A 16,179-nucleotide genomic window follows, 5' to 3' on the forward strand; every position below is an offset into this window, starting at 1 on the left:
CGCCCACGGCAACCAAAAAAAAAAAAAAAAAATGCATCATTGACTTTTTCGATGCTGCGTCACGCTGCCCACTTAAGGGGCACAAAGTACAGTGTCTTTTGGGAGCCGGGAGCCCCCCCCCCCCCCCTCCGGTTCAGCTCAAGAGCCTAGCAAAAGTATTAATAGCCCATTAATGTTTTGGCATGGCTTATAAGAAACATGAATTTCATTGGGCTTTTTTGTGTCAGACCAACAAAAATTGTGAATAATGATAAAAGTAAAATTTTAAAAGATTAAAAAGTTAAATATTTTACTTTTCATGTATTCAGCCCCCATTTAGCAGTACTTTAAAACTATGTTTTGCTAAAAGTACAGTTAGTCTCTCTTCATGTAAATAGCTCAGGACTTCCCACAGAATCTCAGTTAAATTTAAGTTAGGTCATTGTGATTGCCAGTCAAACCTCTGAATATGTAATTGTAAGACATGATATGTCGTCATATGCTGTGTGTATTCAGTATCATTTGCTTCCGGAAGGCAAACCAACACCTCATTCTCAGGTCTGATCAGCTTTTCTGTCCCTATTACAGTAAAACAAACCGCACAGTATGATGCTGCCACTGCCATAACAGGGTGGTTTACTGTTTTAGGTTTCCACCACACACTACATTTTGCATCTAGGAAAAAAGTTTAAAGTTTTGTCTCGTCTGACTTTCTTCTGTGACCACTACAATTGCGGCAAGCTGAAGGGACTTAATTTGGCTTCCTTTCGGCAATAGTTTTCTTTTGGCCACTCTTTCATAAAGACCAATTAATTAATTTAGATGTCATTTTAACAAATGCACAGATTTATTTACACTAAGATTAAGTTATGCAGAAGCACAACTTGTTGCAGGTAACGGTAAAGCTGGCTGAGCGAATATACACCCTATACCATCAACATAAAAAAAACAAAAAAAAAACATGCCTTTTCAGTTGAGTAGTTTACCCAATCTAAGAAAACCAAACAGGGAGATGACAACTCATACTTACTCATTTGCTCTTTGGCAGTCACATCTGGTGAGCAGGCACTAAACACGAGACGATTCAGGAAGGAAGAGCCAAGTTTAGTGTGTTTACAAGCAACCGTGGTTAAAAAAAACAGCTGTTACTTGCTAATCTTTCTGCCCCCATCCAAAGTGTGCATGACAAATTTCCCAGCTCAACTATTAAGATTTGTTTTTAACTCTGTGGATGTAACATTTAAATGTGTTTTCAGTGTGCATTACTGCTTTTAAAAACTTGTTCACTTTGAACTCGAGCTTTTTTGGTATCCTGAAAAGCTGCTTATCCCCTTTTAGAGCAATGATTAAAGCAGATTTATAAATACAATTTCATCCGCAAAAGCAAAGTGAAACCCTACAAAGTCTGCAGAATCTGATGGATCTCACAAATTCCCGTAGTTATGAAGACACTCGGAGGACACGGATAAATGTAACAGCTGCTTGAAGGGGAGACGGATCTCAAGCTCCTGAAGAAAAAGATTATGTTTAAGTTTACACAGCATGACTCCACCCAAACAACTGAGGCAACAGGATGTTGGAAGCATTTGCCATTTGAAACCACGTCTGCCTACAGCTGACCTGGCTGTCTGCACTTACCAATTAAAGAAATTAAAGTGTCTATAAGCATTAAAAATGATCAACATAGAGAAATAAAACAGCACTCATCATTAAGTGGTTGTTAAAGATTTTTTATAAAGTACCAAAATTAATTTACAACAGTTCAAGCCACAAAAATATAAACACAGAGTGCTTTCCTCTGTGTGGAAACATGGAGGAACAGGAATCTTCCTAGACTGAGAGAAAGTTCACACTTTGAGGTTGTTGACATCTCTGGGAGAAAATCCCACTTTGTGACAGCTCACAGATCTCTCAGTCTGCAGAAAACTGATACTTATAATGTTGCCATGCAACACAGAAATAACTCTTCATATTGTCTTCCTGTTGGGAAATAAATGTGTCCACATCTCACATTTCCCTGGGTTTTTTTTTTCATAACTTTAGTCCCAAACACAAACACACAAAAAAGATCATTCATGTAAAAAAAAAAAAAAATTCCCCTTTATGCCGCTAGAGTCTGACTGAAGGGTTCAACATGTATTCAGTGAGGCAGGGTTGTGATCCTCATGCTTTGACTTGCGATGGGGTACGATACCATGGGGGTGGTGGCGTGGCTCATAGTGATGCCAGGTATAGGCTGGGTCATGGACACGGCAACCGGTGCCACGGATACCGCCACCTGGGCCATGGAAACGGGCGGCGCCATTCCCTGAGCGATGGTCTGCGCGAGGGCAGCCGAGAGCGGCGTGATCTCCGGGTTGAGGTGCGGCGGGGGAGCGGTGGGTGGGGCCGCATTAGTGGGCGGAGCAGCAGGGGCGCCGGTGGGAGCCACCAGGTCTTGCTGAGTGACGGGCCGAGGCTGCATCCCGGCACTGCTGAGGGTGGTGTGGGTCTGAGCGATGCTGTGATTGTAGGAGCTCACTGCGCCCACAGGGGGCGCCAGATTCTGCTCGGTGGGAGCAGGTGTGGAGGACAGAGTCATCACCTTGGCTTGGCTCCGAAACTGGGCGTTCTGCTCCAGGAGGACCTCATTGGTGGCAATGAGATTGGAGACCTGAGGAACACACAAAACATGACTTAGAAAATACTGTGATCAAAGCAGTACAACCATAAGATCAAATAAGTTCCTTCTTTAGACTTTTTAAGGAATTTATCCCTGAGGTTTGCAAATGTTTTGTCTTTTTCTGACAGTTCTCCTCAACAGCAAATATATTCCTATGTAACTCTGAATGGTCTGCTCTAAAATCTCTATAATCAATATATTTCTTTTCACGTTACCAATCACTTCAGGAGAAACGTTCATGTCACCTTTTACAGATTTGCTCATGATGTTCTCATTTTAAAACATTCCAGATTTATTTTCTAGGTTTTGTTTCCATGACATACTAAAAAACATTCACCTAGTTGAAATTACTCTGCACAAGTTGTGCAATATCAAAATTGCATGAATATTCAATAAAAGGGTATTATTTTAGGCATCTGGGCATTTCTAAATGATTTAAATTCTAAATAGTAAAAAAAAAAAAAAAAAAATCTAAATTGAACAATCCCAAATTAAATGCAACAAAAAAACACTGATCTGTGCCAACCTGTAGTTCAAGCTATACAACATTCAAGTGATATAAATCAGTTCATCTAACCTGTTTTTTCAACTCTTCCACTCTCTTCCTCAGCAGGGAATTTTCTTCCTCCAGGAATCTGTACTCCAGAGGACGAGGTGGCAGTGCAGCTTGAACCCCCAACTCGTAGTGCCCTCCCCCGCTCCCATCGGTCAGCCGAAGCCCCTCCAACCGCCGCCTCTTCAGCTGCAGAGCAGTGTGATCCATAGACGCCTCCAAAGAGCCGGCATCGAACAGCCCGCTTTCGAGCAGCGGGTCGTACACGGAGCTTCTGTCATACCGCCGCTGTCCCGAAGAACCGATGGACAGACAACCGCTCATTCCACCTCCGCCCATGCCCCCCACCCCAGACAGACCCGCATCTCTGCAGCTGCCCAGGCTGGGGCAGCCCGTCCCCATCATGTTACCCCCACCTCCAACAAGCCCTTGGATTCCTCCACAGACGCCTCCTCCTCCTCCACCCATCCCTCCGCCCGGGTTCACCATCCCGATGGCTCCCTGCCCCACGACCCCACCCACCCCAGCTCTTGAAGGTTCATATTCGTAGTCTTTTTTGACATGGCGGAATTTACATTTGTTTCCTCGCTGGCATTCCCCCTTAAGGAAGTCTCTGCAGATCGGAACCTCGCCTCGGCTGAGAGGCAGATCCATCAGGGAGAGGCCAAGTCGCGCCGCGACCTTCCCTCGTAGTCTGGGGGGCAGCTCTCCTGATTTTTTGTAATAGTCCTCATCCTCTTTGGACCCGTGCACAAAGCGGCAGTTGGAGCGCATGCAGTCCTTGTTCTGGTAGTCGTGACAGAAGATGAACTCATTCTTTTGCACGCCCAGGTCTGGGACTTCATTAAAGTCTGGGTGTTTGAAGCGGCAGCGCTTCCCTCGCTTGCAGACGTTGCGGATGAAGTCCCTGCAAACACCGTCTAGAGCCAGTCCCGCACCTGGCCCCCCTCCTCCACCATTCCCAAAACCATTGCTGTTTCCGGGTGCCGCCCCTCCACCCATGCCCGCTGAGCCAGAGATGTTCCCACCGACACCTCCCCCAGAACCGCCTCTGCAGTCCGTCGAGCCCCCCACCAAACCAGACCCAGGTCCTCCTTCCTCAACCAGAGTACCGCCACTCCCACCACCACCTGACAGGTAGGAACTGTCCCGGTCAGGCATGGCGCTTGGCCCTGCTCCAAGAGAAAATTGGACTCATGTGTGTGGGAGGGGATTGACTGAAGTGACCTGCCAAATGTGCACAAACACAGTTCAACAGATGATGGACTTCCTTCTGTTTTCCTCCTTTGGAGTAATGCAATCCAGTACTCATTAATCTGCAAGACAAGATTATAGAAATAATTTAAATAAACAGAGTTGGAAGTCAGACACAACAAATGTTGACGTTACAGATGCCAAAGAAAATTTTACAGGCCCAAACATGATGTTTAAATGAATGTGTTTGATTTTCAGTTTGTCCAGTGTACAGAAAAGAAGTGGTTACAATAGGTTTACCAAGCAAAGTATCAAAGAAGTAGCTGTGTAAAAACATATTTCATCCAAAAGTGATTTAAAATAACATTCAAGTGATATAAAGATCATGTATATCATCAATTATGTCAATTAATTTTTATTGCAATTTGAATAGTTGTCACCACCTCAATTGGATTAAGAAAGGGGGATGGCTTAAGTTAATGTATGTGAAGGTGGATGATAAAAAATAGTGTATATTCACTATTAGAATAGTGAAAGAGAAGTATCCTGTCTTTTAAAAAAAAGTGCATATTGTAAAATGCAAACATTGTAGTTAATATTTAACGTAACGTTTGTTTAAATTTTTATTGAACCTGGAATTAAAACAGATTAATAATCTGCTCAAGAATCAAATCATATGATTTTTGGAGTAAACTTAATTTAACATTATGTAACTGTGTATTTAGTAATACACATTATGACTTCAGGTAAATTAAGCATGGTTTTAAGAAAACCAATCTTAAACAATTAGCCAGAATCTAAAAGATATAAGGCATTTCTCAAAACTTCTAGAAATCTTGGGGAAAGTGTCTTTATGCTAGCCCATACATTTAAACAGCTTCAGTTTTATTTAAAAACTATATAAATTGCGCCCGTTGCTTAAGCTATGTTTATTAATTTGCAAGGCATGACCTGACGAGAGACCGATACAAATAAATAAGACTTTAGATTAAATACACGTGACAAACCACAGAAAATGGTTCGTACCACTGTTGTTACTTGCTAATGATGGTCAAAAGTTAATATACTGTAAAACAACAGGAAATGGCAAGTGGATTTAATTGCTGTAGTCTTTATCTGTAAATAATCATCAATATATTCCATCAAATCCTGGACTAAAACGGTTTAAAAGATTTGGGCGACCTCGCTGCAGAGCTAACCGCTAGCAAACTTTGCTAACTGGCTAAATGCTAACAGTTCCTTACCAGACGGAAATAGCAGCCGAATGGTTTACAGTCAGAAAGGGTGTTCAAGAGCTCTGCGACCAGTTTAACGATAATATCGCTATTAACAAGAGGCGTGCTATTAACAAGAGGTATTTAGAAATACCTCAGAACCTGACCAAAGAGTGCTGTTTACCTCCTCTCTTGATGCATCTTTAACTACCATCGAAGAAGACTTTTGTTGTTTTTCACTGGCCACTAGCGGTAGGTTAGTGAACTGTCAGGCAATTGTGCTGTGGTGTGCTCGCTTTTAACAAGGAAATAGCACTAGTTTGATATCAAGATGTTTTCATAGAGTTTAGAAGCTGCTGGACGCTACTTTACTTGGATTTAGCTCTTCTTAAACGCCATTTCTGGTGAGTCAAAACGTCCGTTATCCTCCGCTTCTGCTGTTCATACGTAACCTAGATAGCGTTGTATGCATATGGAAATTAAGCTGTCAAAAAGCCGGACAGCCCCCGCTCTAATCTCCTAGATAAACTTTGTTTCGAGCTTCTCCATGCTTCTCCATCAGGCGTTCAACATGGCAGGACGAGGTGTTTTCCACAGGATACGAGCCTGTTTGGTCTTGTTGCTCCTGTGCCTGACTGAAGACCAGCAAGCCTCAGCCTCGGAGCCGGTGAGAAGTTTCTATGACACCCTGAATGTTGAGCGGACAGCCTCTGACACCCAGATAAAAAAGTCTTTTCGCAGCCTGGCAGTGAGGTACCACCCTGATAAGAACAAGAGCGCCCAAGCTGAAACCACTTTCAGGGAGATTGCAGAAGGTAAACGATGCTGCAACAAACTGGCATCTAGATGTCATGATATGTAATGGTTTTCTCCTTTTCAGCAAAAGTATCAGAGCAGAACGATTGTGTGTGAGAATTTAATTTGGGGCACAACTTCTACTTCATATAATTTTTTTTGAATTGTGGCAACAACGTCATTTCTGACTTGCTCATTCAGTCTGCCTCTGCCAGTCTTATCTAGAGGACAGTTTGGGAACAAAAGACATTTTGTCTTTTTATCTAACAATTCACTTACAGTTACATTGTCCATGATATGTGACTCCAACTGAAACAAACGGCAGATATGATTATATCAGCAACAAGTCATAAGAAATTGCTGCTGACCTATTTTGGTTCAATGAACACAAGTTTTGGATCCATTCCCCCCTTGACCTGTAGAGCTATTTCAAACCTACATGACTCCATTTAGGCCTAAATCCACTTTATGCTGTAAGAAAACAATTTCACACCTATACTGGAACCATTACATCAGTTTATTTCTGCTTGCAGTGAAGTATTTTTATGAACTATGGTAATTAAACGGTCATGGATCTTCTACAAATTCAGGTATTGAATGTATACCTGTTTTTATGACTCCTGATTTAACCAAATTAAGTCTAAGCCAGTTGTTGCTTATTAGTCCTATTGGAGTAAAAAAAAAAAAAAAAAATCACACTTCCTTAAAGTTGTCTAAAAATAGAATATAGAAAAGCACTAGGGTATGAACTGATGCATGTTTGGAATTACAGTGGTGAACAGGTGAAATGCCACTTGAAGCACCAGACATGCTATTGGTCACACTGCCAAAAAAAAACCCATTCAGGATGGATGTTGTTGCTGTGTTAAGTAATGTACATTTTAGCCTTTTCAACATGAGTGAAATATAAAAGCTGCCATGAGGTGAAATGTGCTTTCAACCACATGTTGTTACTGTTAAGGAATAAGAGAGATTGCGCTCATATCAGAAAGTCTAAATGTAGCACAGCAAAGTCACTCTCTTTTGTCCTTTTATGGTTTCAGCCTCTGTTTATCATGAACTGTTGGCAGCCTTTTGAAAACCTCAGAGCTAAAGGAACAGTCTAGATGTTCTAGATGCGGTAGTTAACATAAAAACCGAGCTTTCAGTTTGAAATTCAAAATACAAGTTTAAGATTAGTTTAAATTGTGAACTCAAAAATCTTGTCTTTGATTTAAAACATTAGCAAAACCCTGCTTTACAGCAATTCTGCTCTTACACACAGAGGATGAGGTCACCTCGGTTCATAATACAAATAGTTACTGACCATTCATGGCAAGAAGGTGGGAATATAATGATAATATATTCTCCTCGTACTATATTAAGTGAATTGGAAATCAGGCATGTCTGAAAATCTGCATTGACAGCTCAAAGCTTTACAAAAACTCAAGATCGCAAAACTCCCCCAAATTTTGATCAGTGCATCTCTAATTATGACTTTTATCTTAAGTATCAAGCTATGAATACTTTCACTTGTATGATTAGATATTTTTTCAGTTCTTTTAGATCCCCCAAATTCATTTTCATTTAGAATTCCTTTTAATATACTATTGCTAAACATTTGACGCAAATCTAAAGCTTCAGTTTTTAATAAATGTAACTCGAAATGTTTTGTTTCATAGTTGTTGCCCTTGAGCCCCCCCTGCTGGCCTCAGCAAGCTAAGCAGTGGTCAAATTTAGTTATGCCTCGGTCTAATGTTTCGTAATCTTAAAAATAAAAATTTGAATGTGTCATAGAAGTTAAAAACACGTTTATTTTCCGTGTTTTGTTCTCCTCTAGCCTATGCTGTGCTGTCAGATAAGAAGAAAAGGCGTCTGTACGACAGCGTGGGTCATGAGGCCTTCTTGGAAAACCAAGCCTCATTTGAGGATGAGGATGAGGATGAGGATGAGACCAGCTTCCACTTTAGTTTCTCAGACTTCTTCCAGGATTTCCATGACGGTGCCTTTATGGACGAACCACACATTCACTGGAGCTTTTTCCAGGAAGAGGAAGAGGGAGAGGAGTACATTCACGACGGACATTACAGTTCTGAAGAGTCTACCTTCAGCTTCTACTTTGATGATGAAAATGAGGAGGAGCATTACTACTGATTTATAGTTGTAACATACTCTTTTATTTATAATAAAGGTTTTCAAACAAATTGTATCCTGTTTTCATTATGCTGAGATTTATCAGATAAACCAGCACAAAATGGCACACAGTTGTGAAGTGGAAAGAAGAGTAGCCTTACTTGGAAAGCTGCCATGATAACTGCCATGGTAACTCTGGAGGAGGTGCAGATTTCTTCTTTTCAATAGACAGGATGTTGACTTGACAAACATGTGATAAGATCAACAAATCTGGCCTTCATGGTAGAATGGCAAGAGAAAAAAAAGCCACCCTACAATCCTCTTCACAGTAATAAACCACATGTTCCGGTAATATTATGCTAAAATTAATTGAAGTTTGTGGTTGCAGTGTGATGAAATGCATAAGGATCAACGAGCAGGAATACTTTAGAAGCGGCGCTGCATGTCTTTTGGAAGCAGTCGTCTTTTGTGCTTCTGTTGCAAGATAAATTGTAAATTCAGTGACTTAAGATGTTGTAAAGCTGACGTCTAGATAAGTGAGCGGGCCGTTAGGGCAGTTTTCCTGCGTGGGTGTGCCAACGGTCCAGAGTTAAAGACTAACACTTCGTTTACTCATCTGTTTCCCTGCAACAGCACTTTTTTATTTGCAACAGTTTTGCTTTTTTTTTTTTTTCCATTTCTCTCAAGGACAGAGTGCACTTTGACCCAGAGGATATCCTGTGCCGTCTCAGCAGCAGAGGACTGAAACAGAAGCACACAAAGGATCGTCTTAGTGTTTGTGCTTTTTGTAGTGCAAGGAAAGAAGATTAAAATAGTTTCTTTATACAAAAGCAGAGGAAAAATTGAGCCTTAAAGAATAAATTAAAGGTTTGAAGATGATGGTAAGTAATGGATTAGTTGGTTTTTGGAAACTTATGAGTGTCATGTGACAGCATTTTATGTGACAGCATTTTACTTGATGCAAACAACAATCACTGCAATGTAAGTTTATTTATTTTGTAATAAAAACCTTGAATGTAGGTTTTTATTTTGTTTTGGCTGAGATGGACTGCAAGTCCTGAGTTTATCCTTTTATTTTTAAGCAGGAAGAGGTGAACGAGGCGACTTCTGTTCTGAGCGTCTATGGACATACCGTCAAAGTTACAGAAGTCTCGCAGGACGGGGACACACTTACCTTTATAATCGTTTCTCAAAAGGTGGGAACGGATAAATAATTTCAGATTGCATGGGCTTCAGACGACTGCTGAACAGCTCTTTGTTATTTTTGCATGAACTGCACCTGCTGATTGGTTTGATAAGTGAAGTTAAAAGGACTAACTGCTGAAGTGACTTGTGGTCTCTGGTGTCGGTTCAAGCTGTCTGGGACAGGAGAGTACCATGTGGACCGGACCTACGATGACTTTGAATGGCTTCAGCAGCATCTGTTCGCTCAGGAGGATGTGCCCGGGATACAAGGAGTTATTGTAAATGCTTTTTATTTTCACTCATTCTGCATCTATAGTTGCAAAAGTCAGAATTTGCTAGTTACTTTTTGTCCCTGAACGCAGCATCAAGGAACTGTTATGAGGACAAACCTGCAAACATCTGTAAAATACTAATTACGCAGTTAGTTAGTCTTTAAAAACTTAAGTTTTTATTATAATATGTTGACGTGCTGGGAAAGTTTTCTGTAAGTCATGATTGCAAACAAACAAATTTGAAATGATCAGTAATACTTGTCTGATTTGCTGTCTCGTTATATCCTATTTTTCCCAGCGTATGCTATAAGGATTACCTGGAGACCTTCATAAAATTGTTAACTTCCAAAAAAAAATTCAGAACATATTTTTCAACATGGGTACTGCTTGTGATGATCAAAAGTTATGCTACTGATGTTATTTCGATACACATGACTTCACGCTTTCTGGCAAAAATAATGTCAGGTTTTTTTGTGTTAAACGCTCTTACACTTAGCTTTTCTTTTTATTGGAGAATCTGTGAACATGAATAAGTGAGATATTTCTTTCTTGTTTTTAAGTTCCCCCCTCTCCCAGCGAGGCCTCAGGTGAATGCATCTGCGAAGGCCATGAAACAGCTCGGCAAGTGCTCGCGAACATCTCCAAGCACAAAAGAGCAAATACATTTAATGAATTTCCAAACTGTTGTTTTCCTGCAGGTTTTCTTGGTTTAGGAGAGTGGCAGCCGTACTGCAAAGCTCTGGAAACTTTCCTCAGGCAGGTTGCTGCTCACAGCATACTCAGCAAAAACAAAGCTGTGGAGGTCTTCCTGACAAGCACTGAAGTGAGTGGCCACAGTCACATCGACACCCGTCTGCATTTTTGACTGTCAAACTTGATCTCCGACAAGCAATGCTGGTTTTAATAGAGTGCACTGTAGAAGCTTTATATGAGGCAAACTCACATTAAATGGTTAAACTGTCACCAAGGTTGTTTCAATGGGGAAAATCTCATGTGACCAACGTGGCACTCTCAGAAAATGCTAAGCTTTTGCTTTGTAACCCTGCGCATGCAAGAAGCTCATGAAATATCTCACAGTTGAAAATGAGGAGAGGACCAGATTGATTTTAGAGACTGGTGGATGGCTATAAGGAGCAGCTCACTCAACCAAAGGGGAAAGATTTGCTTTAGGGGGTTTGATGACCAGGTGAAGGACGAGATTTGGACGTTGATATTTTAGCACAGAAAATAACAGAATCTGTTTCCTGTCTGGCCGAGTGCAGCCTTGTGTGGAGTGGTTCAGGTAGTGTTAGCAGTTTTACTGGAACGTCTGTTTGAACATACCTTGGTCTCTTATATGTGTCCAGCCTCCAGGCAGACAGAAAGTCAGGAGAAACATTTTCAACCGTCTGAGTCAAGCTGTGGGAGAAATGAGGAAAGAAGGACATAAGGTGTGCAACATTAACTTGTACTGATGGAAGGCATGCACAGGTGGTAGAAAGTGTAAACGCTTTAAAAATCTGCCTGCAGGACGTAGATGAGTTTTTTCAGACGGAACGTGATCATAACCTCGTTCTTACTGGACATACCAGGATGGCGGGGGAAGTGAGTTTATCTCTGTCTTTGACGTCCTCTCCCTACCTTCTCCCACTTACTAACATTATTCCTTTTAACTTGACCTTTCTTTTTGCAGAAATTCCTCGACGTGGTGCTGACTGAGCAAAGTAAGAGACTTGTTTGGATGCTCGGCAGCAACATGTTTAACACCAGTTAATGCAATCAGCCACACATTCACCTACGACATCTCCAGCCTGCATTTTGTCCCTTAATACTTTCTTGTCATATACACAAACAATTTATTTCTATAGTTTCTCATGGACCTAACCATTGTGAGTCCGTTTATTTAGTAGTAGACTACTTGGAATACTCAAATCCAGTCAAATCCGACATTACGAGTTTGAAAAAGAAATTCACTTTAAATCAGTTGTTAAAACAGTGCCAAAAAAATTCCCAACAACTAAGCAACTGACGCATGGGCGCTATGAAACATTCAGAACAGAGTGCTCTTTTAGCAGCAAAAGGATGTGCTTACATTGTCGGAAACTGCAAAGGAACAATAAAGGAAAACAATGTAAACAACTAGCATCCATTGTACTTCTTTGCAGAAATAGCTGTGGCCTGTGGGCACTTTGCTGCTGCTCTGCACCTCTGTATTGAAAACGGAGAGGATCCAGAAAAAAGGGCTTTTTCTAGGTGAGAAAACACATGTTTTCTTATAGTTACAGTTAGTGAAACGCTGTATATATTAATAAAATACACGAGTTGTAGTGTGACTTAAAGGGGAATATGTTTATGTTCTTTCTTGATGTTCAGATCTCTCCTTTGTTCCTTTGTTTTAGTTTTTGCTTTTATTTCAACAGTTAGAGAGCCGAACCAAAGGCAGGCCAGTTTATCAGTAAACAACATGTCTGAACTGCTAATCACATCATATCTTTTAAAATCTTATATCTTATAAGATAGTAAAATCACAGGCTTGTAAAAGCCTGGCTTTGGGGATAGACGCTCACATCCTGCATAAAATGCAGCCTTCATAAAACACGGGACTGCAGCTGGTGCTTTGTGGAGATTTCTACAAAAGTGAAAAACTGCTGCATACATTACTGTCTAAAACCACTTCTGGGCTTTGTGGTTTTAAAATAAACCAACCATTGTCCACTGATGGTGCCTGGATCAGTTTCAGCTGCTTGCGAACTCTATAAAAGCTCCCACTTTCGCACAGGAGCAAGTTTATAGTTTGTTATCTAGTAGCAACACATTTCTTGAATTTGATTTGGATTTTATGAGACGAACCAACAGTAGGTCCATAATTGGGAGGAAAATGTGAAATGTTGAATAAACAGCATAAGACAGACTGAGGAACAAAAGATGCAGGTCAGGGATGTTATGGAAAAGTTTAAAGCAGAGTTAGGTTACAAAACAGTATCACAAACTTTAATCTGTCATCTGAAAAATTAAAAGCATATAGCACAACTGCATACATGCAAAGACAAAATTATGAAATGCGTTGATCTAACACAAAACAAAAGTAAAGTACAATTGTTATGACACGTCGATATGATGTGAGGCATTTTCCTCTTAAACAATCTGCCATGTTCATTAAACACACTTTCTGCTCGCAGGGTTTGTGTGAAATTGTCAGAAGTATTCGACTCTATAAAGGTAGCTACTTTGTCGTCTTAACAGTAGAAGCATGCTTAATGCGTTAGTACCAGACTAATCAATGCGTTTCTGTGTGAACAGAAAAACATGATGAGCGTCGCCGTGAATGACATGAACACTCTCGGACTGGGCCTGGACCTGGACTCGCGGTACCAAGAGGCAGAAAAGGTGAGTTCTCTGGTCGTAGAGTCGACTCTCACCGAATCGTATTGATGTGTGTGAAATAAATTGTTCTGGCTGAAGGAGATGCTCTTCAGAAGAACCTGCAAACTGGTGGAGCTGGAAAACGCCCGCAAGAATGCAGAGAAGGCCAAACCTGTGAAGAAGAACGCTGTGAGTGCCTTTGCCTTTTTTATATACGTGACAGGATTATCATGGCGGTAGATGCACATCCTTAAGGTGAACAGCAGATGGCAGCAACATCCTGCTTGTGTAATCCAGCCTTACAAGACGAGGGGAAAAACCCTCCAATGGAGCATGGAGTGATATTGACGGTGTTGTGTTTCAGATGGAGGAGGTGAAGAAAGCAGCAGAGGGAGAGTTTGAGCAGATCTGTAAAGTTGCAAAGCAAGAGGTAAAATAGTAAATAATCAAACCAGAACCCATACTGAAGTAAAACTGTGAACACCTTGCTAGTAACAAACATTATTTAGATATTTAAGCAGTCAAGAAACATATTTATCATCCTTTCCCCTTTGCAGATTGCCCATCTGAGTCAGGACCGGGTGGGAATGGTGCAGAAATGTCTGACTCAGTGGTGCGAGCAGCAGCTTCAGACAGCCAAAGAAGGTGCTGACGTTTTCAACCAGCACCTGCAAGCCTTCAAAGCGATGGCCTAATTGACCTCGCTGGTGCCACGACTGCCTCCAAACCCACTATGAGTTATAACCAGTGTGTCATTTAATGTCTCGTACTTGTCTGACGCATTACTGGACATATGTTCTACACTGAACCTGCACTACTGCTGCCTAAAGATCATCTGTCGTCTCTACCTAACTTTATCCCTTTGCCCCGTCATGGGGTTGTGTAAATAGACTCTACAAATTAGCACCGAAATCCCACATGTAATCGCACTACCGTCTATAAAACTCAGATGAAAATGACTGCTCTGAGACTGATTATCTGTACGTGTGCTTTATACAACACTGCTTGAATGTGCTGAGATTGTATTGTGCTTCTTTCTAGGTGCTACATCAGCTGTGTGTGTGTGTGTGGGGGGGGGTAACATAAAATAAAGTGTGATGAATTGATTCCTAAAGCACCTGCTTTCCTCTCCACTCCTGGGTCATAAATCAGTTTATTTGACCACTCCTGCAAGGACGTGGCTGCAAGGTCGCTTCATCCCTACCTGCTAAATTCCACTGCTATTGATATTAGTAAAATACCCTTTCTTTTTCTTTCTTTTTTTTTTTTTTTACATCTGGGTCAAAATTAAGCTGTGCTTTGCTGAAGTTTCAGCGCATAACCTCGTAAGAGAGTGCTACCTGCTCTAGACCAAACATTCGAGTCAGAGCGTCGCTGTGCGCTTCATCTAACCTCCTCCAACCGGTGAGTGAGAAAAGAAGAAGCTAATATTTAATGGAATGAGTCAGCGAGAGATTGATGACTGCTCTCATGTGTGGCGGTAGCAGAGGGGATGTTTGACAAAAGTCCAAAGAAAGAACACTGAGAGCAGGGAAACAGGTTGATGCTGTATTTAAATCACCTATAGATCTCATTTAGTGGCTGATGCTGCAGTAGTAAGAGTTTGTGAAAGGTGACCTCAGTCTTTGTTCGTAACATTCGTTAGCAGCAATTATTTACTATGACATGCAGATTGATGTGATTCTATATTTACTCAACATGAATCTTTGTGAAGTCTTTTTTTTTTAATCCTACTTTCAGAATGCAACATGAGCAGCACTGACATGAAAAAACAAACAATAAGCGCTGCTGCACAGTTCGGGAACAAGATTTGAAGCCTACTGTGGGACAAACTAATGTCATTGTTTTGTATTGTTACAATATGCTGTGAAAAATTCCCGAAAATAAGAGCGGGTATGCTGTGATTCCATAATTGGCTGCTGGTTTTTTTTTTTTTTTTTTGGCTATAGTGACTTGTAGTTTTATTACTTTTTAATATAAACCGCTGTGCTTGTAATGAACTTGTAATATTATCTGCAAGTCGGGGAAAGCTATTTGAGTTTCTTAAGCCCAAATAATTCCTAACATATTAGATTAAAGCCTTGGAAAAACTTGGCGTTATAAATAACAGTGGGTTGTAAAAAATATTCATACCCAACAAACGACAACCAGAAGCTGACAATGAGAAGTATTTTATTATTTAAAAATGGAAGAAAAATGATGCATATTTTTTTTTGTTTTTACTTTTTTAATGTGCATCTGTGCTTGTGGTTTATCTATAAAGTTGTTTGAAATTGAGTTTTATAAATAATTATAAGAATAATATTTCAAAACCCTAAAAAAAAAAGTAAGGAGACGTTTGCTTGTGAGAAATTAAATGCTGCCGATAACACACAAGGAATCTGAGAAATGCCGTTTAATATTTCTACATGGATGTAAAAGCATATTCTGTTGCTGTGAAGGAGCCTTTCTGTGCCTTGGTCTCTGACTGTCAGCTGTGAGTCTTTGTCCATTTTATCCTCTGACAGAATTATTTTAGTAGCTGCTGGCAATGTTATCTAATTCACTTAAATGCAGTTCAGTTCCCCGACTGAGGTGACAGCAGCACTTTCAGGATGTCACAAACAGGCCGGCAGTTCAAGGAGGGATGTAAAGTGAGTCTGGCTGGGAGGCAGACATAAAGAAACCTCATGGCTGCATCCACTGAAAAACAACTTCTTTGGTTCTTTCCACGCTTCCCTCCTGATTCTGCACCTTAAAGTCAGTTTTGGTGTTTTTTTTTTTTTTTTTTTTTTTTGTTTTTTTTTAATCACTACTCCCATCATTTCTCCGTTCAGCATATTTATTATTTATATTTAAAATAAACAGTGTCAAATTACCTTCTGATTGAAT

At 40.6% G+C, this 16,179-nt stretch overlaps 3 protein-coding genes across 6 annotated transcripts; 2 read left to right on the top strand and 1 right to left on the bottom strand.

Moving 5' to 3' along the window:
* Positions 1-1,780: 1,780 nt before the first annotated feature.
* zc3h10 (zinc finger CCCH-type containing 10) lies at positions 1,781-5,875 on the bottom strand. 2 transcript variants are annotated; one of them, XM_015037586.1, is made up of 3 exons: positions 5,787-5,875; positions 3,219-4,510; positions 1,781-2,632 (listed from the first exon to the last, which is right to left on the bottom strand). In XM_015037586.1, the coding sequence occupies exons 2-3, from the start codon at positions 4,353-4,355 to the stop codon at positions 2,120-2,122; spliced, it is 1,650 nt and encodes a 549-aa protein (XP_014893072.1). In that variant the 5' UTR covers positions 4,356-4,510; positions 5,787-5,875; the 3' UTR covers positions 1,781-2,119. The 2 variants fall into 2 exon arrangements, with proteins under 2 accessions (XP_014893072.1, XP_014893071.1); XM_015037585.1 differs by having other exon boundaries at positions 5,633-5,803.
* Positions 5,876-5,913: 38 nt separating this feature from the next.
* On the top strand, positions 5,914-8,580 carry LOC106950615 (dnaJ homolog subfamily B member 9-like). Of its 3 annotated transcripts, none has more exons than XM_015037589.1 (3): positions 5,914-6,006; positions 6,165-6,417; positions 8,217-8,580. In XM_015037589.1, the coding sequence occupies exons 2-3, from the start codon at positions 6,174-6,176 to the stop codon at positions 8,528-8,530; spliced, it is 558 nt and encodes a 185-aa protein (XP_014893075.1). In that variant the 5' UTR covers positions 5,914-6,006; positions 6,165-6,173; the 3' UTR covers positions 8,531-8,580. The 3 variants fall into 3 exon arrangements, with proteins under 3 accessions (XP_014893075.1, XP_014893077.1, XP_014893074.1); XM_015037591.1 differs by lacking the exon at positions 5,914-6,006 and having other exon boundaries at positions 6,013-6,269; positions 6,333-6,417; XM_015037588.1 differs by lacking the exon at positions 5,914-6,006 and having other exon boundaries at positions 6,013-6,417.
* A 647-nt stretch (positions 8,581-9,227) lies between these two features.
* LOC106950614 (sorting nexin-6) lies at positions 9,228-15,684 on the top strand. Its single transcript, XM_015037587.1, has 14 exons — positions 9,228-9,390; positions 9,592-9,705; positions 9,865-9,972; positions 10,527-10,587; positions 10,665-10,789; positions 11,313-11,396; positions 11,476-11,550; positions 11,639-11,669; positions 12,111-12,198; positions 13,125-13,164; positions 13,246-13,332; positions 13,408-13,497; positions 13,673-13,738; positions 13,866-15,684. Exons 1-14 carry the CDS (start codon positions 9,385-9,387, stop codon positions 14,001-14,003), a joined length of 1,113 nt encoding a protein of 370 aa, XP_014893073.1. The 5' UTR covers positions 9,228-9,384; the 3' UTR covers positions 14,004-15,684.
* Positions 15,685-16,179: the final 495 nt, after the last annotated feature.

The sequence above is a fragment of the Poecilia latipinna genome, unplaced genomic scaffold (genome assembly GCF_001443285.1).
Source record: "Poecilia latipinna isolate Pla-1442-1.1 unplaced genomic scaffold, P_latipinna-1.0 Scaffold411, whole genome shotgun sequence".
Lineage (NCBI taxonomy): Eukaryota > Metazoa > Chordata > Actinopteri > Cyprinodontiformes > Poeciliidae > Poecilia > Poecilia latipinna.

What these genes read in the sequence shown, in the direction of transcription:
- LOC106950614 (XM_015037587.1), top strand. An exon ending in TGAGGAAAGAAGGACATAAG is followed by an intron (nt 11,397 to 11,475) that starts GTGTGCAACATT and finishes ATCTGCCTGCAG; the next exon opens with GACGTAGATGAGTTTTTTCA. An exon ending in GTAAAGTTGCAAAGCAAGAG is followed by an intron (nt 13,739 to 13,865) that starts GTAAAATAGTAA and finishes TCCCCTTTGCAG; the next exon opens with ATTGCCCATCTGAGTCAGGA.
- LOC106950615 (XM_015037588.1), top strand. Translation starts at nt 6,150, where the DNA reads ATGCTTCTCCATCAGGCGTTCAACATGGCAGGACGAGGTGTTTTCCAC. An exon ending in TTTCAGGGAGATTGCAGAAG is followed by an intron (nt 6,418 to 8,216) that starts GTAAACGATGCT and finishes GTTCTCCTCTAG; the next exon opens with CCTATGCTGTGCTGTCAGAT.
- zc3h10 (XM_015037586.1), bottom strand. Translation starts at nt 4,355, where the DNA reads ATGCCTGACCGGGACAGTTCCTACCTGTCAGGTGGTGGTGGGAGTGGC. An exon ending in TGGAAGAGTTGAAAAAACAG is followed by an intron (nt 2,633 to 3,218) that starts GTTAGATGAACT and finishes TGTGTTCCTCAG; the next exon opens with GTCTCCAATCTCATTGCCAC.